The sequence below is a fragment of the Humulus lupulus genome, chromosome 8 (genome assembly GCF_963169125.1).
Source record: "Humulus lupulus chromosome 8, drHumLupu1.1, whole genome shotgun sequence".
NCBI lineage: Eukaryota > Viridiplantae > Streptophyta > Magnoliopsida > Rosales > Cannabaceae > Humulus > Humulus lupulus.
This window is the reverse complement of record NC_084800.1, coordinates 50782032-50805536: the sequence shown is the minus strand read 5'-3', so window position 1 is coordinate 50805536 and position 23505 is coordinate 50782032. Positions and strand designations below refer to the sequence as shown.

The window sequence follows — 23505 nt, the reverse complement described above, 5'->3', positions numbered from 1 at the left end:
ACATTCCATCATTCACACAAACAAAAAACAAGATCAAAGTATAAAAATGAAAGGTTTTCCTTCATGATCTTAGAAACCCATTACACTATCAAAACCCTCAAAACCCATATTCATGTTCATGTCAAAATAGCCAAAATGTCTTGAAATTCCTATGAAATTAGGGGAAAATTTGGGTTACCCATGCCACAAACCTCATCAAAACAACAAGCAAACACATTGTACAAAACATTTTCAAGAACTTCAAGAACATTCAAGGCACACATGCAATTTCGGCCATGGCATATTTTTTGAGAATTTCTAAAAAAAAAATATAGCAATCTAAGAGGCATGGAGAAGAAGACTTACCCAAGGTTGGAGAACTTTGAGTTTGCTTGGAGGATGCTTGAAGATGAAGAGCTCCCCTTGAAGCTTGTGAAATCGGCAAGATGATGGGATCCTTGGGAGTTTCGGCCAAGAGAGAAGTTGAAGGGTTTTTGAGAGTGATTTTTGTGTATGTGAAGAAGAGAGTGTAGAGTGGGGATATTTAAAGGGAAAAAAGTGGGTTTTTCATTTACTTTTGGACCTTTGGTATTCTGGGACTATTTTTCTCTCCACGATCATGGGTGGATTTTTGCAGTGATCGTGGGTCTGCTGCATGAAGATGAACAGTTATTATTTTTTATGATGACATCAGCTGGAGAAAAAGTTTATTACGTGAATGAATCATATAATAAACTTGGGGGGAAAATGTTATCCCAAATATTTGAAAAGAATGACGTGGCAGTAAAGTTGACACATGGCATGAGTTAGTGGGGTGATCTGGCTTAGTAATGGCCTAATACATCAGTTAAGGAATTGGACAGATAGTCAAGCCAAATACGCCCGATCGAAGAGAATATTTGGACTGGGGGTTGCTTGGCTCAGACCTCAGTTTGAAGACCCTTATAATTAAATTGGAGCCAAGTCCAAGAAGTTGAAGGGGAGGTTTGAATTTTGGTTCAAAGTATAAAAGCAATAGGTTCAATCGGACCTAAGCTTAGGGGACCTCTTGTTAAGTTTGGCTCGAATGAGTTTAAAGAGAATGACCAAGGCTCAAGTTTTACTCAAGGGGAAAGCCACATAATGGCCGATCGGGTATGATGTGGAAGAGGTACACTTGGGCTTGAATGAGGTGAGGAAAAGTGTACCTCGGACCACTTTGGTCCGAGGAGAAGATGTTGAAGTCCGATCGAGCTTTGGTTGAAAAGGAGATGTTGGAGTCCGATCGGACATACTCATCGAAGAGGTACCTTGGACCATTTAGGTCCAAGGAGGTGATATGTAAAAGGAGGCTCGAACCACCTTGGCCCAAGGAGAAAGGTCCAAGGTCCGATCGGACCTTGGTTGAACAAAGGAGGCTCGGACCAATTTGGTCCGAGGAAAAGAGCATTGTGCCCGATCGGAGGTACCCATAGGAGAGCTACCTTGGGTCATTTAGGTCCAAGGTGTTGGTGTGTAAAAGAAGGCTCGGACCCTTCTGGTCCGAGGAGAAGAGTCCAAGGTCCGATCGGACCTTGGTTGAACGAAGAAAGGCTCGGACCATGTTGGTCCAAGGAGAAGAAAGTAGTGTCCGATCGGACATGATGCTTATGGGGTGCTTTGGACCATTTTGGTCCGAGGAGATGCTAAAAAGACATGGCTCGGACCACCTTGGTCCAAGGAGGAGAGTGCAAGGTCCGATCGGACCTTGACTGAAGGAGCCAAAGAGGGTGGTTTGAACCACCTTAAGCCAAGGAGAGAACCATTGTGTCCGATCGGGCACAATGGGGGGGATGCCTCGAATTTGCCCGAAGTAAGAAGCAAAGTAAGTACCCTCGGACGACCTTGGTCCGAGGAGAGCCATGCACATACCACCTTTGACCTACGTAAAGCTTGAAGAGTAGTCAACATGCATGAGAGACTACGTCAAACTGCCCGAAACTACTTTAGTGAGAATTGGTCCAAGCATCCGGGAATCTCTCAATCCTCATTTGAATTTAGGGATCAGTTGTATTTTGAATATTTATTTTGTAATATAAATATTAGGAAATTAATGAAATATCCCTATCTAAAGGGGATATCAGTTGAGAATCTCAGGTCTATAAATAGAGAGTTGGGAAGATCATAAGGGGACTTTTGGAAAAATCAAGAGTTAACTTGTGTTCTAGAGAGAGAAAGTGTTTTCCCTGAGAGAACCCCTTTTTGTATTCTGGAATATTTCACACTGAAGAAACTCAGTTGACACGGTTCGTCTGATCTTGAGCGTGAATACATAATAAAATCTCTAAGTGGATTAGGCTATTACCGATCATCGGGGTTGAACCACTATAAAATCTCGTGTTATTTACTCTCACTGATAAAAACTGTCTATTGTTGTTTATAATTCTCTTGAAGGTTTGTCGTAGTTGACGTTCTTACGTCATTGGCTAAATTTACAGTCAACACAAATAAAAAAAAAAAAAAACTCGGTTCAGTCTATACCGAGGACAATGTCCTTGGTATAGACCACCAATATGACAAAATTGGACATGTTCTGCCGAGGACATTGTCATCTCTATACCGATGACAGTGTCTTCGGTACAACTTATACCGAGGATATATGGAATGTCCTCAGTAGAAGGTTACCTCTACCGACGCGGCTGTACCGTGAGGACTTACTACCGAGAACATGTTCTCGGTATAGGCCTTGTTTTTTGCAGTGATGTGCTTCAATACACAATATGCAAATTAACTTAAAAAAACCAACAATTTATTGATAATAAACAAAAATTAGTATATTTTTCATTTTATATTGTAAAAAAATGAATAACAAAGTAATATGGTTAGTTAATTGTTAATTAATACATTAGTGTGAAACTGGTAAATAAAAAATTGACATTCATTGTTGCGACAAATTTGACCCATATTATATTTTTTACTAAAATGTGCTAAATATAAGAATGTACAACTTTTTTGCCACTCCATTTAAATGCTCCGAGAGAATGAATTTGGATAATCAATTTTACACTTTTGAATTATAAAATAAATTATCAGCTTAAGATAGCCAAACAAGAATTTTACTTTCACATTCCGAGCTGAGAATGAGTTTGTGCAACATAGGATAGAATAAACTAAAACAGACATACTAATTAATAGAGGAAAATAGAACTGCAAATCGGATACAGGCACATAGTGCCAAGCCATTACTGTCTTTAAATACCCAAACAAGACAACTAATAAACAAACTACAATTTAGCATTCATTACACAACAAAAAGCTCAACATAGTTTAACATTACAGAGAGAATATTTTATGAAGAAAAGTCCACAAGTGCTACTCTCTCTAAATGAAGAAGGATTTGTCTCCTGCAAAAAGGCATACTATTCACAAATAAGTTGCATCCTAAATATACAAGTATAATTATTCAACAGAAAAAAAATAATTAGTATGTTTTACCTGTCAGCTTCTGATCAATTGCAGTATCTTCGCCTTATCACTCTTGTAGTTACGTACATCCAATCTTCTACATCATTAAAGAGCTTGAAAAATACGCATCTCCAAGACTTATTGAAGATTAAAGTGCAACATATTCCCCAAAATCCAGCCATAAATCCAAGTGCTAAGCTGATGAAAAATCCTTTGCTTATAAACGCATCTTGGCTATCATTTTCTAGGTGGCCACCAAGCTGAGTAATAGGTTCTTCTTCACCTGGACATTTTTTTTGAAGTGGGGATCCACAGAGTTCTGGATTCCCCATATATGCAGCTTCATCTCGGGTTTGGAGTTGAGGGCCTGTTGGAATTTTTCCAGACAAATTATTTCTGGACAAGTCTAATGTGTTGAGACGATCCACTTCTGATAAAGTTGAAGGAATTTTTCCAGAAAAATGGTTCCTTGATAAATCGAGAGCATCTAGAGATACCAACTTGCCAATCTCTGCAGGAATTTGCCCGCTTAAATTGTTTCTTGATAAGTTCAAAGATACCAAACCATTAAGTTCAACGATTTGCCTTGGAAGTTCTCCTGTCAGCTTGTTGCTCGAAAGATCAATCATCTTAACAAGTCGAAGAGTACTTTTGTACTCAGACAGAGTTCCTTTCCAAGTCAACAAAATTTGATCATCATAGCCGGAGCTTCCATTTGCAAAATGAGTAATAGTTGTATAGTCAATAAAACTATCATCTTTATTCTTTTTCATTGAAGTAAAGTTACCAATATAACTTGGTATGCTTCCAGAGATGTCATTTGAAGACAGATCCAACACTTGAAGATGTTCCAAATGATAAAGATTTGAGGGGATTTTTTTATTAAATTGATTGGATCTCAAGCTAAGAACAATAAGTTGTTGAAGACTTTTCCCCATCCACATCGGTATTGGCCCCACTAATCTATTATTTCCTAAGTCAAGAACTTCCAATTCTCGACAGTTTTTCATGGATGAAGGCAGTTTCCCAATTAAACTGTTGTTGCTCAAATGTAATGTGCTAATCCATGATAAATTGCCAATAGAATTAGGAATTTTTCCTGATAACTTATTGTTTGATAAAATGAGAATTTGTATGGCTTTATGTTTGGACAAACAATTTGGAAGCTCTCCAATCAATTGATTATCAGAGATATCTAGAAAGCTCAAGTAGTGCTGATAATTGTCAGTGACATTACATATGGAATCTAGACTTGAAAATTCATTTTTGGAAAGATATGCTTGCCCTCTGAATAAAAATCTTGGTATTGGACCATCAAAATGATTTGAACTTAAATCAACCTCACTAAGGTTCAGCTTTGATGAATAATCTTCCACTATTGCTCCACTAATTTGGTTGTTAGAAAGATTCACAAAGGCTAACTGAGTAGTGAAATTCCAAAACCAATTGGGAATAGGTTGTGAAATTCCCGAATTGGAAATATCTATATGTGAGAGATTGGTTTGATTTTGTAGCCACTTTGGAAACTTAAGCCCTAGTCTACAATTCCCAAGTCCCATAACTTGTAAATAAAAGGGAGGAATCCAGTCAGAAGGGACATTCAATTGTAGATATTTATTAAATGATAGATCCAAATGATACAACCTTGAGAGGTTTGAAAAATGAGCTTCACAAATCACACCTTCAAGTGAGTTCATAGATAGATCCAAAATCCCCAAATGCCTCAAATTGCCAATACTTTCGGGTACAAGTCCTTGTAATTGATTAGAATTAAGCCGCAACTCTTTCAAAGATGAAAGAAGTGTATCATCGACAAATAATCCAGTCAATTTGTTGAAGCTTAAACCTAAATACTCTAAGCAATAATGAGCACATGACCTCGACGGAAATTGACTAAGATCAGGGAGCCATCCACTAAGATTGTTGGTACTTGCCTCAAATTTTTGTAGTGTACATATATTCCAAAGTGATTTGGGAATTTCACCAATGAGATTATTAAATTCAAGATCGAGGTGTTCTAAGGCAATCATGTTTCCAAAATCATTAGGAATACAACCTTCTAATTCATTAAAACTGAGGTCAAGAGATGCAAGTGAAACCATGTGACCAAAACCATTAGGAATGTAACCTTGTAAATGATTATAAGATAGAGAAATGTATTCAAGGGAAGTCATGTTTCCAAAAGTGTTTGGAATTTTACCATGTACATTATAATTAAAGGAAAGATCAAGGTATGCTAGAGCAGTCAAATATCCAAAAGATTTTGGAATCGAACCCTCTACCACATTATGAGAAAGATCAAGGTATGTTATTGCAGTCATGTTTCGATAAGCTTGTGGAATAGAACTTAACATGTTATAAGAGAGATCAAGATGAACAAGGTTGGGCAGGAAGCTAAACAGACTTTGGTATGTATAAATAGATAGATGATTCCCAGAGAGATCAAGAATAGAAAGAGATGTTGAAGAGTTAATGAGAGAAACAAATGAAGGCGTTATGTCATGAAGATTGCAACCAGCTAACTTCAAATTTGTTAGGTGAGGAAGTTTGCATATTGGTTGCATCAAATTTTCCATTTTTGCCAAGTTTGTTCCACTTAGGTCAAGCTGTCTTAAAGAAGAAAGGGTAGAAATCCAATCCAGGTTTCTTATAGTCAAATCATTATATCCAAGATCAAGAAACTGCAAGCTGGAAAGATTTCCGAGTTGAGGAGGGATTTTTCCAGTCATGTAATTGTAAGAGAGATTGAGGTATAATAATTTGGTAAGATTACCAATAAAACTTGGGATGTAAGTGTAACTCAAATCAATGGAACTGAGGCGCAAATAGTTCAAATATGGCAACTTAAGCAACGAAGAACTTATATGTTTACCTGTAATAGGAATTACGTCATCATCGTTTTTGCCAAAAGTTGAAGGAGAAATGTCGAGCATGATGACATGATCTGAGGTGTTGTCACAACGAATTCCAACCCAGTCACAACACTCTTTCTTCTCTACTTCACTCCCCCAAGAAGAAAGTAGAGTAGCGTAGGCACTTTCATACAGACCCTCTTTAAACTTGAGGAGTGCTTCTCTTTCAACTTCTTTGCACCTGATCATACTTCATCCTCTAACTCCTCCTGAATTCGCAAATCCATAAACATGTCTCGGGTAAAAGTACAACAAAACCACCATAAACACGACAATTTGAGTAGTAAATCTATCCATATTTCTGGCAACAAATTGTGATGTGACCGTCATAAACTTTCTGAAAACAAATTGTTGTGAGCAGAAGCAATAATAGCCTACGCTTACAGGAGGCAGCAGATATTATTGAACTGAGTAAGAAATGATATATGTGTTAGGATTACAAAATTACACTTCCAATAACACAGTATTCAACAGTAGTATTTAACCCAATTTTCCATAACTTAATTGTGTTACTGAAAGTGAATAAATGATAAATCTTAAAACATGTTTCTATAAAACATTTGCTAAATTAATTAAAAAATGAATATAATAGCGAAAACACTAACCCGAATCCATTTGATGGAGATTGCAAGAAGAATGATAGAGATTGAATCAAGGCAATTGATCTTTCAAGAAAATCACTTTATTTCTCTGTGTATTTCTCTGTGATGAGGAAGAAGAGAATACGTTTTTTGGGGACCACTACCTATTTAAATAATAATCTGATTATTAAATTAATTTTGGATATTTATAATTTGGCATCTCATCAAATTATAAATACAACTTATGGTATCTACACATTATTTTCATAACATTTTAATACTTATGATACTTATAACATAATTGGTCACTTTATTTTTGTATCAAACTTTATAATAGCATCATACATTAATACATAAGTGCCCATAGGATTTTTAATCCAACAATATCTCTTTAAGTGTTTCTCAAAGTATTTCACAAAAACTCACATAAAACTCTCACTAACAGACTGAGTATTTTCCTCTCAACAAATATTGCTTGTTCTCTGATATATATACTATGCCTAATAAGCCTTTTTCTTCTGATTTCTGATGCCTTGCTCACGCAAGCAAACTCTCACTCTTAAAATTAAGCAAGCCTTTCAACCAACCATAATGAAGAGCAAAGACAAGGACAAGTGGTTTGGTTTCCCTACCACACAGATTTGTTTGTTGACAATGCAAAAATAGCAAAATAACAAATAAAGATGGCTTGACTTATTTGCCAATAATTCAACATAAATATCGTAAATACAATCTTTCAAGGCTTATATGTAGACTAACGTGATGTGCTATTCAGTAGTGAAATTCCTCCGATATCTACCAACAACTTTATTATTTCTTTTGAGTTTAGTAGTGGAACTTCACATGCATTATTATTAAGTGCTAAAATTCAACATACTCCAGAATAATGAGTATATATGCCAATAAATCAAGAGTTTCGACGACAGATTTCAAGCATTTATGTGGACTAATAACGTGATTGGGTAGTTCAGTGGGGGAAGACTTTGCAAAGTCTACAACTTCTTTATTATTTCTTTTGAATTTATTAGTGGAAGTTGCCCTGCATTATTAAATGCCAATATTCAAAGAAGACTTCCAGAATGAGTTTATTTTTATTGATAGGAATTATTTAATTTAGGTCATACTATTCACACCCTCTTTTTTTTATCTTTTTACCTTTTTTAATTAATTAAATATTATCAAATATAAATTTTTGGCAAATTAATCCAAATATTCTTATAAAATATTAAGAAATAATAAATATTTATTTTTTAACATACTTCCAAAATATTTAATATATGAGTTATATATTAATTAAATTTTTTTTTTTTGTAATTTTTAAAATTATGAAAATTGAACATTTTGATTTTACTAGTAATATGATTATTTTATTCTTTAAAATTATTTACGTTTATATTTTGTTCTTATGTTGAGTTAAAAAATAAAATTAAAAATTTTCATTTAGTTTTTTGTTCTTATGAATATTATTATTTATTAAATAAGAGTGTCAAAAGATATTTTAATTGTTTGAAATAATAATTATAAAGGTGAAAAATTAAAATTATTATTTATGTATAATTTTGCACTTAAAATTATTTTAGAAAGTGTATGTGAAATAATTTTTAAAGATTTATGAGGAAGAGTGGTAATAGAAGCACTATAATTTATTTTGTTACATTCATCAAATGTACTTAACTAAAAGTGAGACTATAGTATATAGAATTAAATCTATATATATATATATCTATATATATATAAAAGAGAGCTTCAAAGAGATGATGTGACACTCTAAAATTACTCCAAACTATTTTTTTCTATTTTCTCCTTTAATCTAATTTTTTTATTCATTTTTATTAATAAGGAGATGATGTGTCATTCTAAAATTACTCCAAACTATTTTTCCTATTTTCTCCTTTAATCTAATTTTTTATTCATTTTTATTAATAATTATATATATATCTATATATATATATATATATAAATGAGAGCTTCAAAGATATTATGTGGCACTCTAAAATCTCTTCAAATCACTTTTCTATTTTCTCATTTAATCTAATTTTTTTATTCATTTTCTATTTTCTAAAATATCTTAACAATTGAAAATATCAATATATATACATATTAATTTGATTAAAAATTTATTTAGTTTAAATATCTTAACTACTTATGTATTGAAAAATATTAAAAAAATTAATTAAAAATTACGTAATAATTTTCGATTATCTATATATATATATATCTATTTTTCTTATTATATTATAATTATGTTTTTTTATTCCAAAGTGAATAGTTTTACAAATATTTATATCTATGTCTATATATAAATGAGAAGGTGGCATCCTATATTTTTTACAATCTATTTTTATTATTTTATGAGAATTTTATATTGTGTCAAAAAAAAATATATACATACATATAAACGTACATCAACCATTCAACAAATGTAACAGAATTAACCAAATTAATACACATACTTATAAATACATTGATTCTAATATAGTCATACGTAACAGTAGTTATCCAATAATAATATCATGAAAGAGATATCAATGAGAATGGTCACATATGGTTTAACTAAACAGTTATCACAATTAGATTTTATTATATTATTATATCATTTTATAATTAACATTTTACAATCTAAAGTATCTAATTTTTTATTTTCTTTAATATTTTATTCATTTTTTCAGTTTTAACCCATAAAAGTATGTCGTTACAAAATAATATGTTGCTTTTGCAGGCAGTTCTCTTCCTTAGAAAGAGAACTACCTTGATATTGGTAAGAACATATAATACCTGAATATTAATGAGAATTAAAATTTATTATCGAGTGTTGAATCGCTTGATGCTGTCATTTTTATTTAAAATTCTAATTATTATTATTTTCACTAAAGAAAGTAAACTCTGAGTATATCGATTTACACTGTATATATGAATTTTAAAGAACCCACGTACCAAATTTTCAATTTTTCTTTTCGCTATGTAATTCAGTACATATTAAATCTATATCTTTATATATATATATATCTATATATATCTATATATATAAATGAGAGTTTCGATGAGATTATGTGAGACTCTAAAATTTATTCAAAGCACTTTTTCTATTTTATCATTTAATCTAATTTTTATTCATTTTCTAAAATATCTTAACAATTAAAAATATTAATATATATACATATTAATTTAATTAAAAATTTAATTTGCTTAAATATCTTAACTACTTAATCATTGAAAAATACTAAAAAAAAATTAATTAAAAATTACATAATAGTTTTCGGTTCTCTATATATCTATTTTTCTGATTATATTATAATTATGTTTTTTATTCAAAAGTGAATAGTTTTACAAAATATTATAATTATTATCATCAATCATCAATATTTATAATTGTATTTTTCTCTTATTTGATATTTTACTAAGCTTGTGAAAATAAAATATTACTAATGGCATTCTTTGGATTTGTGATTTGTTTTCACTATAATAAATAAATATTTTATAGATTGTAATTTTAGTGGACATTCCCGCAGCAACAAAAGATGCGGATGTTGATGTGAAACACGAAAAATTCTTTTTAGAAATAAGAAACATATTATGAATGAAAAATAATATTACTAAAAATAAAATAATGCACAACAACAAAAATAATAAATGTTTATTTAAATTTTTTATGTTTTTTTTTTAATTTAAATGTAATAGTTTTACAAAAATATATATTAACAACATGTATAATTTAATTTAAATTTGATTTATTTCAACGATGTATATTTTGAATTTAAATTTGATTAGATATTTCATTACGACAACTATTTAATTAAATTATAAATATAAGTAAACAATATTTTTTTCTCATTTTTTATATTACTTTTTTAATTTTTAGCTATTAATTTATTAAGGAATTATTTTTATCTATTTTATCTGTTCTCTTTTTTCTCATTTTTATTTTAATAAAAATTATAATAGATAAAAATATCTACATATAATAATAATAAAAATAATAAAATCCACCTATTTATATTTTAACTTTTTGACAAAATACAAGATCCAAATGTTAACTTTTAACAATAAAATATTCAAACGGGTAATCAACCAAATTATACATGGTTCAAATAATCTATCTTTACATTCCTATTTTTTAATTTTTGATTTAAACACAAGGTCCACAAGTTAATTTTAAAAAAAAAATTAATGGTCAAAATTGGTAAACAACTAAAATAAAAAATTCAAAATGGTGTGAACCCTTATAGAAAACATAAATTATATATATTTATATAATTTACTTTTTATAAATAATTTTTAACCTTTTGAATAAATATATGATCCACAGGTTAATTTTTAAAAATAAACAATCAAAATGAGTAATCGGCCAAAATATAGTGTTCAAATAATAGATTTATCTATTTCTATTTTAATATTTTGACAAAACTTGAGGTCTACAAGTTAATTTGTAAAAATAAAAGTTCTAATGGGTGATCGACTAAAATACAAGGTTCAAAATAGTGTGAACTCTTACAGAAAACAAAAATTATATAAATATATAATTTAATTTTCATAAGAAGTTTGAACATTTTAAATAAATACATGGTCCAAAGGTTCATTTTAAAAAACATACGGTCAAAACGGGTAATGAGCAAAAATACAGTGTTCAAATAATCAATCTATCAATTCTAATTTTTATTATTTTGACAAAACACGAGATCTAAAAGTTAATTTTTAAAAATAAAGACTTCAAACAGGTAATTGGCCAAAATAAATCTTACACAAAATATAAATTTTCTTATACATAATTTAGAAATTTTATAAAAAGAACTACGCAAAGCGTATAATAATAATAAATAAAAGTAAATGTACAACAAGCTTTTTGAACTTTGTTTTCAGTACTTTAAAATTTGTCAGAAATTTTCAAAAATCTACAGGAGGTTCGCTATACAATAACAGTGAACACCATCATGAAATAAAAAATTATGGTCAAGATGTCTTCACGTGTCTATATAAAGAACATGTTGTACGAGTATGGTCAAAATGAATCACCACCCCACAGTCTCCCAAAAAATATTTTAAAATATATATGTTTTAATAATTACAAAAGACTGCGCGGAGCGCGGTTATATTTTCTATTATATATATAAAGGAGAGCTTCAAGGAGATTATGTGGCACTCTAAAATCTCTTCAAATCACTCTTTCTATTTTCTCATTTAATCTAAATTTTTTATTCATTTTCTATTTTCTAAAATATCTTAACAATTGAAATATCTACATATAATAATAATATATATATAAAGGAGAGCTTCAAGGAGATTATGTGGCACTCTAAAATCTCTTCAAATTACTCTTTCTATTTTCTCATTTAATCTAATTTTTTTATTCATTTTCTATTTTCTAAAATATCTTAACAATTGAAATATCTACATATAATAATAATAATAATAAAATCTATCTATTTATATTTTAACTTTTTGTCAAAATACAGGATCCAAATGTTAACGTTTAATCTATATATATATATAAAGGAGAGCTTCAAGGAGATGATGTGGCACTCTAAAATAACTCCAAACTATTTTTTCTATGAAAAGTTCATATATTGAATTAATAATCATATAACTTATTTAACTATAATATCTATTTTTCTTATTGTGTTTTATAATTAAGTAATTATCTATTTCCATATCTAGTATAACCAAATATTTTTAAGTAATTACGTAATAATTTTCGATTATCTATATATATATATTTATTTTTCTTATTATATTATAATTATGTTTTTTTATTCCAAAGTGAATAGTTTTACAAAATATTTATATCTTGTAACTCCCAATTTTCTTTTTACAAATTATAACAATTATGAAAGATAAGAGAAGATATTTTTATTCATTTTTTAGTGCATTACAATGCTAACCGAATGTTAGAGCTATTAAGTAAAGTGGAAGAATAACTAATGAATATGCAACTATAACATTCATGGGCATTTCATTAGTGTAATACCCATAGAATGATGCTAAATACAAGCAAACAATCACTAAAGTTATGAAAAATAAAGATAAATTCATGTTTTGATGATGAATTTTATCTAGAAGGTTAAGAGATGAAGAAGTTGTGCAAATAAATGGTTGAAGGAACAAGTATTTATAGGGCAAAAACTAGCCGTTTATGACCGTTGGTGAATAGTGTTCATGACCGTTGGGGGTGTAGTTGTTTTCTATTATGGGATTTTAACAATTCTAAGTTGTTGAAGTAACCAATAGGTGGAAATAATTAATTTATGGGTGTTAGAGAAACTTTTTCAGAATAGTTTGTGAGTCAAAAATGCTAGACTAAGTAATATAAGAAGATTGGGAAATTTTCATTTTTTTTACTATTCACCAGGTACTATTCATAGTGGGTCCCACAGCGGGGTCCACCCCATGGGTTCCACATGTTGATGCAGTAGTGACACATTGATGACTTAAGCAAATTACTATGCTTGATATTTTGAATATGTTATTATTCCACTATGCTTATTATTTTTAATATTTTATTAGAATAGTATCCCAAGTTTTTCCTATAAATAGCCCTTCCAAAACTCATCTTGAAATCACAAAAACCTCATTTCCTTTCTCTTACTCTACCCAAAAATATTCTTAACATCCTTCTAAAGTTCTAAACCTCGGAGATCTAGGCGAAGTTCTGTCCATAACGCTAGCCTTTTAGGTAAGCTCTTCCCGAGCCTTTCTTTTCAGTTATTTAGTTATTATATATGTATAGATTATTTTACTATGCCGTTATAATGCAAAAATTTATATATAGATTAATTTACTATGCCGTTATAATGCAAAAATTTATATATAGATTAATTTACTATGCCGTTATAATTTATATATAGATTATTTTACTATGCCGTTATAATGCCAAAATTTATATATAGATTATTTTACTATGACGTTATAATGCCAAAAGTTATATGTAGATTATTTTACTATGCCGTTATAATACCAAAAATTTATATATAGATTATTTTACTATAATGCCAAATTTATATATGGATTATGTTACCATGCCATTATAATGCTAAAATTTATATATGGATTATTTTACCATGTCGTCATATTTTACAAATGCCAAAATTGAAATATGAACTATTTCTTTATGTATCCTCATAATAGTAAACTTATATAGGCTATGGTCATACTTTGGACTATTATTATGGACTCTTATGACCTTATTCCCTATTATTATGGACAAGTATTATGACCTGGACTTTTCAGTATGACCATGACCACGACTTTTAGATCAGGACCTTGTCATGGACAACTATAGTATGACCATACGCCTGGACATAAAATAAGCACTAAAACAGGAAAAATGGGATAATAATAATATTAAGCTAACATTTCATAATGTAGATTTTATGTAATTTAATAGTTTGTGTTTTTATCAGGAAGCTAACAATTTCGATTGTTTTATCAAGACGCAAGGTAAGTAGAATCCTCATCTACAATACAAGTATTTTATGTGTCTTATGTGCATTTATATGCTTTATATGTTAATCTGTCATATTGTTCTTATGCATAAGTTATTTTCAAGAATGTTATATTATGCATAAGCACGCTTAATGTTCACAGACAAGTTATTGAAAACGTTAAAGTAGAGGTGCTGCTTGGGAGACCTAAGTCCCAAAAATGTAAGGAGGGAGATGTACGTCCCTATATGATGAATGTTTATGAGGGAAATTCCCTATTATCATGTTTATGTTCAGGTGGGAATGTGATTCCCTATGTAATGCCGGCAGCAGCATCCTCTAGGGCCCAAAAGAAAGGAAAGTGAAAGAAAGAAAATACATAGCATGTTGCATGTTTATTTTAATGCATATGAGGTAGTTATTCTACTTACTGAGCCTTAGCTCATCAGATAATGTTTTGTATTGTAGGTAAGAGACCCCAAATATAAATTGTTGATGAGTATACGTGGGGCCAACATGACTGTACATATGGGGCTGACCTGAAGGGAGTGGAGTTCTGCTATGCTATTTTATAAATAAACAAGAAACTTGGTTTTATTATATTTCATTAAAAGTATTTTGTGAACTTTATCATTTACTTAAAGCTTTAAAAAGTATTTCATGAACTTTGTAATTTACATAAAGCTTTTCAATTTATCAGTTGGATACATTTTCATTTCTACGTTAAGGTGTAGTAACGCCACGAAAATGATTTATAAAAGTATTAAGATTTGTATGTAAGATAAAGTTTTTATCTAGTTGTGAGTATTGTGTGGTTAAGGTTATAAACATTATTTATGTATTGTTTAATAAAGTTTTTTGTAAATTCAGAATTTCAGTATTGTCATATTTAGGTTAAAATTTGTTTTTACTCTATATATATGTATGTTAAGAAAGGAGGTCGTTACATATCTATATCTATATATAAATGAGAAGGTGGCATCCTATATTTTTTACAATCTATTTTTACTATTTTGTGAGAATTTTATATTGTGTCCAAAAAAAAAATATACATACATATATACGTACAGCAACCCTTCAACAAATGTAACAGAAATAACCAAATTAATACACATACTTATAAATACATTGATTCTAATATAGTCATACGTAACAGTAGTTATCCAATAATAATTGCATGAAAGAGATATCAATGAGAATTGTCACATATGGTTTAACTAAACAGTTATCACAATTAGATTTTATTATATTATTATATCATTTTATAATTAACATTTTACAATCTAAAGTATCTAATTTTTTATTTTCTTTAATATTTTATTCATTTTTCCAGTTTTAACCAATAAAAGTATGTCGTTACAAAATAATATGTTGCTTTTGCAGGCAGTTCTTTTCCTTAGAAAGAGAACTACATTGATATTGGTAAGAACATATAATACCTGAATATTAATGAGAATTAAAATTTATTATCGGATGTTGAATCGCTTGATGCTGTCATTTTTATTTAAAATTCTAATTATTATTATTTTCACTAAAGAAAGTAAACTCTGAGTATATCGATTTACACTGTATATATGAATTTTAAAGACCCACGTACCAAATTTTCAATTTTTCTTTTCGCTATGTAATTCAGTAAATATTAAATCTATATTTTTATATCTATATTTATATATATCTATATATATAAATGAGAGTTTCGAGAAGATTATGTGAGACTCTAAAATTTATTCAAAGCACTCTTTCTATTTTCTCATTTAATCTAATTTTTATTCATTTTCTATTTTCTAAAATATCTTAACAATTACAAATATTAATATATATATACATATTAATTTAATTAAAAATTTAATTTGCTTAAATATCTTAACTACTTAATTATTGAAAAATACTAAAAAAATTAATTAAAAATTACATAATAGTTTTCGGTTCTCTATATATCTATTTTTCTGATTATATTATAATTATATTTTTTATTCAAAAGTGAATAGTTTTACAAAATATTATAATTATTATCATCAATCATCAATATTTATAATTGTATTTTTCTCTTATTTGATATTTTACGTAAAAATAAGATATTACTAATGACATTCTTTGGATTTGTGATTTGTTTTCACTATAATAAATAAATATTTTATAGATTGTAATTTTAGTGGACATTTCCACAGCAACAAAAGATGCGGAGGTTGATGTGAAACACGAAAAATTCTTTTTAGAAATAAGAAACACATTATGAATGAAAAATAATATTACTAAAAATAAAATAATGCACAACAACAAAAATAATAAATGTTTATTTAAATTATTTATGTTTTTTTTTAATTTAAATGTAATAGTTTTACAAAAATATATATTAACAACATGTATAATTTAATTTGAATTTGATTTATTTCAACGATGTATATTTTGAATTTAAATTTGATTAGATATTTCATTACAACAACTATTTAATTAAATTATAAATATAAGTAAACAATATTTTTTTCTCATTTTTTATATTACTTTTTTAATTTATAGCTATTAATTTATTAAAGAATTTTTTTTATCTATTTTTCCTGCTCTCTTTTTTCTCATTTTTATTTTAATAAAAATTATAATAGATAAAAATATCTACATATAATAATAATAATAATAATAATAATAATAATAATAATAATATATTTTAACTTTTTGACAAAATACAGGATCCAAATGTTAACTTTTAACAATAAAATATTCAAACGGGCAATCAACCAAATTATACGTTGTTCAAATAATCTATCTTTACATTCCTATTTTTTAATTTTTGACAAAACACAAGGCCCACAAGTTAATTTAAAAAAAAAAATTAATGGTCAAAATGGGTAAACAACTAAAATACAAGGTTCAAAATGGTGTGAACCCTTATAGAAAACATAAATTATATATATTCATATAATTTACTTTTTATAAATAATTTTTAACCATTTGAATAAATATATGATCCACAGGTTAATTTTTAAAAATAAACAATCAAAATGAGTAGTCTGCCAAAATATAGTGTTCAAATAATAGATTTATCTATTTCTATTTTAATATTTTGACAAAACTTGAGGTCTACAAGTTAATTTGTAAAAATAAAAGTTCTAATGGGTGATCGACTAAAATACAAGGTTCAAAATAGTGTGAACTCTTACAGAAAACAAAAAATATATAAATATATAATTTAATTTTCATAAGAAGTTTGAACATTTTAAATAAATACATGGTCCAAATGTTCATTTTAAAAAATATAGGGTCAAAACGAGTAATGAGCAAAAATACAGTGTTCAAATAATCAATCTATCAATTCCAATTTTTATTCTTTTGACAAAACACGAGATCTAAAAGTTAATTTTTAAAAATAAAGACTTCAAACAGGTAATTGGCCAAAATAAATCTTACACAAAATATAAATTTTCTTATACATAATTTAGAAATTTTATAAAAAGAACTACGCAAAGCGTATAATAATAATAAATAAAAGTAAATGTACAACAAGCTTTTTGAACTTTGTTTTCAGTACTTTAAAATTGGTCAGAATTTTTCAAAAATCTACACGAGGTTCGCTATACAATAACAGTGAACACCACCATGAAATAAAAAATTAAGGTCAAGATGTCTTCACGTGTCTATATAAAGAACATGTTGTACGAGTATGGTCAAAATGAATCACCACCCCACAGTCTCCCAAAAAATATTTTAAAATATATATGTTTTAATAATTACAAAAGACTGCGCGGAGCGCGGTTATATTTTCTAGTATATATATAAAGGAGAGCTTCAAGGAGATTATGTGGCACTCTAAAATCTCTTCAAATCACTCTTTCTATTTTCTCATTTAATCTAATTTTTTTATTCATTTTCTATTTTCTAAAATATCTTAACAATTGAAATATCTACATATAATAATAATAATAATAATAATAATAATAATAAAATCTATCTATTTATATTTTAACTTTTTGTCAAAATACAGGATCTAAATGTTAACTTTTAATCTATATATATATAAAGGAGAGCTTCAAGGAGATGATGTAACACTCTAAAATAACTCCAAACTATTTTTTCTATTTTCTCCTTAAATCTAATTTTTTTATTCATTTTTATTAATAAGGAGACGATGTGTCATTCTAAAATTACTCCAAACTATTTTTTCTATTTTCTCATTTAATCTAATTTTTTATTTATTTAAATAAGATATTTTTTTTAATTAAATACCTAATAAACTAACAAAAAATAAAATAAAACAAAAACTACATTAAACGTTATTTTTTTAGATATTTAAATAAGATATTTTTTGAATTAAATACCTAATGAACTAACAAAAAATAAAATAATAAAAAAAACTATAAATATATACTACATAATATACTAATAAAATAACATCTTTGAAGCGGTATATAAAAGATTATCCAAACGAGTAATCAACATTTTGATAAAACACAAGGTCCACGAGTTAATTTTAAAAAATAAAGGGTCCAAACGGGTAATCGGCTAAAATACAAAGTCCAAAATGGTGTGTATATATAGTTTACTTTCTATAAAGAATTTTTAACACTTTGAATAAATACATAGTCCAAAGGTTAATTTTTAAAAATAAAGAGTCAAAACAAGTAATCGGCCAAAGTATAGTGTTCAGATAACCAATCTATCTATTCCTATTTTTAACATCTTGACAAAACTTGAGGTCCACAAGTTAATTTTTAAAAATAAAGACCCCAATGAGTAATCGGCTAAAATACAATGTTCAAAATGATGTGAACCCTTACAAAAAATCATAAATTATATATAATTTAATTTTTATAAAGAATTTTTAACCTTTTGAATAAATATATGGTCCAAATGTTAATTTATAAAAATAAAGGGTCAAAACGGGTAATCAGCCAAAATACAATGTTCAAATAATCGATCTATCCAATCCTATATTTAACCTTTTGACAAAACACGAGTTCTAAAAGTTAATTTTTAAAAATAAAAGGTTCAAACGGGTAATTGCCCAAAATAAGTCTTACACAAAACATAAATTTCCATATACATAATTTAGACTTTTTATAAAAAAATTAACGCAAAGCGTATAATAATGATAATAATAATAAAAAATAAATGCACACGTACAACAAATTTTTTTAACTTTGTTTTCGGTACTTTAATTATTCAGAATTTTTCAAAAACTTGCAAGAGATTTTATATACAATGGACATCATTATGAAGAAAAAAAAATTGTATTCAATACGCCCTCACGTGTCCATATAAGGAACATGTTGTACGAGTAGGTGAAAAAGAATCCATGTCCTAGCATTCTCCTAAAAGTATTTTAAAATATGTATATTTTTTAATAATTACAAAAGACTGCGCGAATCGTGGTTATGTTTTCTAGTATATATATAAAGGAGAGCTTCAAGGAGATTATGTGGCACTCTAAAATCTCTTCAAATCACTCTTTCTATTTTCTCATTTAATCTAATTTTTTTATTCATTTTCTATTTTCTAAAATATCTTAACAATTGAAATATCTACATATAATAATAATAATAATAATAATAAAATCTATCTATTTATATTTTAACTTTTTGTCAAAATACATGATCCAAATGTTAACTTTTAATAATAAAATATTCATATTTTTTAATATATCTTTACATTCATATTTTTGAATTTTTGACAAAACACAAGGTCCACAAGTTAATTTAAAAAAAAATTAATGGTCAAAATAGGTAAACAACTAAAATACAAGGTGAAAATTATAGTCAAGATGTCTTCACGTGTCCATATAAAGAACATGTTGTACGAGTATAGTGAAAATGAAACACCACCCCACAATGTCCTAAAAAATATTTTAAAATATATATGTTTTAATAATTACAAAAGACTGCGCGGAGCGCGATTATATTTTCTAGTTATATAATATAGTACAAAAAGTTAATTAATATTGGGTTTTAAATAATTTACGAGAAACTAGGTAGAGGGAGTATGTTTAGACGTTTTTTAGTCCATTTTTTTTATCATTTTGATGATATATAATTATAATTATAAAAGTATATTATAAAATTAACAACATTTTATTTCAAACAGTGATATCATCACTTATTTTCATAATTAAAAAAATATTTTAAAAGGATTACCTATATAAACATCCATTAGTAAATCTTAATTTTAAAAATAATTTCAAAATACTACTTAATTTAGTTAATTAATGAATCTTATCTTACTACCATTATGAGCCTAGGCAGGAAAGCATGCAAATATGTTCGCAGCTTGGCTTGCAAATATATACAATATGCATTCTCCGTCTCTGGTTTTGGACTGTTTTCTGGAGCCCAATTTGAAGTTCCATTTTCATAGAAGGCAATGCGAATTTTGTCTAATCGATTTTGAGGTCCTGCATTGCAGACATTCACATCCTCGTTGGTGCAATATAATTTTTGAAATAGAAAAATATGCTTATGAAAGACTACATATTCCTAGAAACAAAAAACTGGTTGTTATTGATGTCATACAGTCGATAACCTTTGATCCCTTGGGGGTATCCCTTGAAGGTTATCCCTTGGGGGTATCCCTTGAATACACAAGGACGAGCTCTTGGCTCAAATTTTGTTCTATGTGCAGTCAAAGTAAAGGCAAGTACCAAGCAGTCAAATGTTCTGAAATGAGCATAATCAGGAGGTCTGTTATATAATAATTCATATATGGAGTTTTGTTTTTCAGATTTGGAGTTGGTATGCGATTTATAATGTAAGTTGCTGTTAATACACAATCTGTCCAAAAATTGATAGGGAGATTAGCTTGAAAGTAAAGTGCACGGGCAACATTTTATAAATGTTGATGTTTACTTTCAGCTATTGCATTTTGTTCAAGTGTCTCAACACACGTGAACTGATGCAGGATGCCCATTTAAAAGAAAAGATATTTAAATGCCAATCCAAAAGCATTATCACATCGAAAACTTTTAAGGACACAATTAAATTGTGTTTTAATGAGAAATAGAAATTGAGGAATCATTTGTAAAGCATCAGATTTATGCTTGAGCAAATAAAGCTAAATAAAGCGAGAGCAGTCATCAACTAAGGTAAGAAAATATTTATGATTGGTATGAGATGTTATATGATATGAACCCCATATAACACAATGTACAAGATCAAAAATATGAGAAAAAAAATTATCATTATTATTTGAAAAAGGTAATTTTTTTTGTTTGGCAAGAGGACAAATGTAACCTGGAGAAGTTTTATGTAAAAAGAAAGTGTTACAATGTAAATCAGACTTGAGCATATTCAAGTATTTGTTGGAGAGATGTCCAAGTCGTGAGTGCCAAGTTTCTGCAGAAACTGAGAAAATATGTGCTGAAGTAGAAGTGGGATCCAAAATGTAAGACCATTGTGAGATCTATCGCTTCCAATCATCCTCTGAGTGTTGGTGTCCTATATTTGAAAAAAAAATCAGGAGAAAATGACAGAGAATGAGCCTAATGAAGTAAGATAACTAAGAGAGATTATGTTATATTTGAATGAGGGAACATACAAGATATCCTTGAGAATTAAAGTCTCTCAAATAGCAATTAAACCACTTTGATGTACCAATAATGTTTCATTATTTGGTAGAATTAATTTAGTTGCAGAGAAAGGACATAGGAACTGAAATAGTTTAACATTTGAACAAATGTGGCGAGTAGCTCCGGAGTCAACTATCCAAGAATAAACTAAAGGGGGTGTAGAGTTGTATGAAATAGTGATACCTAGAAGAGCAAAGGATCTGTAGAGGTCATACCAGTTTGTTGAGTTGCCAAAAGATTCAAAAGTTGCTGGTACTATGTAGAAGTCAATTGAGGTAGAAGGGTAGAATTGTCAATGGTGTTCGGTTTAGCCTCATCTTGAGTCTGAAATTAGTTGGCAGCTGCATCTTTTGATTTAGTAGGTTTTTTGTATCCAGGAGGATATTCATGAATCGTATAGCACTTTTCAATTGTATGTCCATGGACATTACAATGAGTGCAAAAAGGACGATTCTTTCTTGGTGGATATGGTCTAGAGTTGTTAGAATCGTTTCTTTGAGGGTTAGCTTTGTCACCTTGGAGGGAAAAAGCCATAGATGGATTGGAATCTGTAGTAGTAGGAGAAGTAGTCCTCTGATTTTCCTCTTGAGTGACTAGGTGAAAAACCCTGCTGAGTTTAGGAACAGAGTAAAATGTTTATGCGGACTTGTGAGTAAGAATCTTGAAGTCCCATAAGGAAGGACATGATATACTCCATATGATGGTGTTCTTGGAGCTTCTTGACTCCTCCACATGTACAATTATTACATGTGCAAGTTGGCCTATAATTAGAAAGTTCTTCCCATATGGTCTTCAGCCTAGTATAATACATACTCAGTGTCTTGGGTGTCTTGTTTAAGATTCATAAGCTTTTTCCTCAAGATGAAGATATGTGGTTTGTTTCTTTGATGAAATCGAACCTTAAGATCAGACTAATTAATTGCAGCAGCTGATTCATCATATAGAATATTGGCAGAGATTTCTTTAGATACATAATTTAAAATCCATGAAATCACTATGTTATTATTTCTAAGCCTGACATTATACAAAGATGCATCAGAGATTGAGGGTTTAGTAATAGAACCGTCAAGGAAACCTAGTTTATTTTTTACAAAAATGGATAGCTTCATTGCTCTGCTCCAAGCGACATAGTTGTCTTGTCTGGTGAGTGGTTGAGAAACAAGGACATTGTCGGGGTTGTCAGTGTGGTGAAGATAGAATGGGTTTGATGGATCTTCAAGAGAGTTTCTAGATCGAGAAATTGAATTGGTCGGATCAGTTTGAATCGTTGGAAGCTGAGATTCAATCTCAACAGCTGATGAATTGCTGTCACTAGAAGGTGGAGTAAACAAAGTAGATCTGCTATCAGAAGACATCGTCGAATTCTTGGAATGCGATTAAGAATAGAGCAAGAAATCGAAGATCAATGGAAGTGAAACAAGAAAAACGAATGAAAAAAAAAACAGAGATGCGAAAGAAATTAAATCAAAAGAATAGATTCAAGAAAGAAAAATAAAAGGAAGAATCGAAGAATGGTTAATCGGAGAAGAGCACCACGTCGCAGGAGAAGAAACACGGTGAAGCAAGAAGGATCACAGGAAAAGTCTTCCCTCCCTCTCTAATACCATAACACGAAAACTATTGAGGAAGAAAAGTTTGTTTTACTG

The 23505-nt window shown here is 28.8% G+C and overlaps 1 protein-coding gene across 2 annotated transcripts; it reads right to left on the bottom strand.

The window, feature by feature from the left end:
* Positions 1-3023: 3023 nt before the first annotated feature.
* LOC133797181 (receptor-like protein EIX2) lies at positions 3024-6689 on the bottom strand. 2 transcript variants are annotated; one of them, XM_062235005.1, is made up of 2 exons: positions 3433-6689; positions 3024-3356 (listed from the first exon to the last, which is right to left on the bottom strand). In XM_062235005.1, the coding sequence occupies exon 1, from the start codon at positions 6501-6503 to the stop codon at positions 3447-3449; it is 3057 nt and encodes a 1018-aa protein (XP_062090989.1). In that variant the 5' UTR covers positions 6504-6689; the 3' UTR covers positions 3024-3356; positions 3433-3446. The 2 variants fall into 2 exon arrangements, with proteins under 2 accessions (XP_062090989.1, XP_062090988.1); XM_062235004.1 differs by having other exon boundaries at positions 3024-3341.
* Between the last annotated feature and the right edge of the window lie 16816 nt (positions 6690-23505).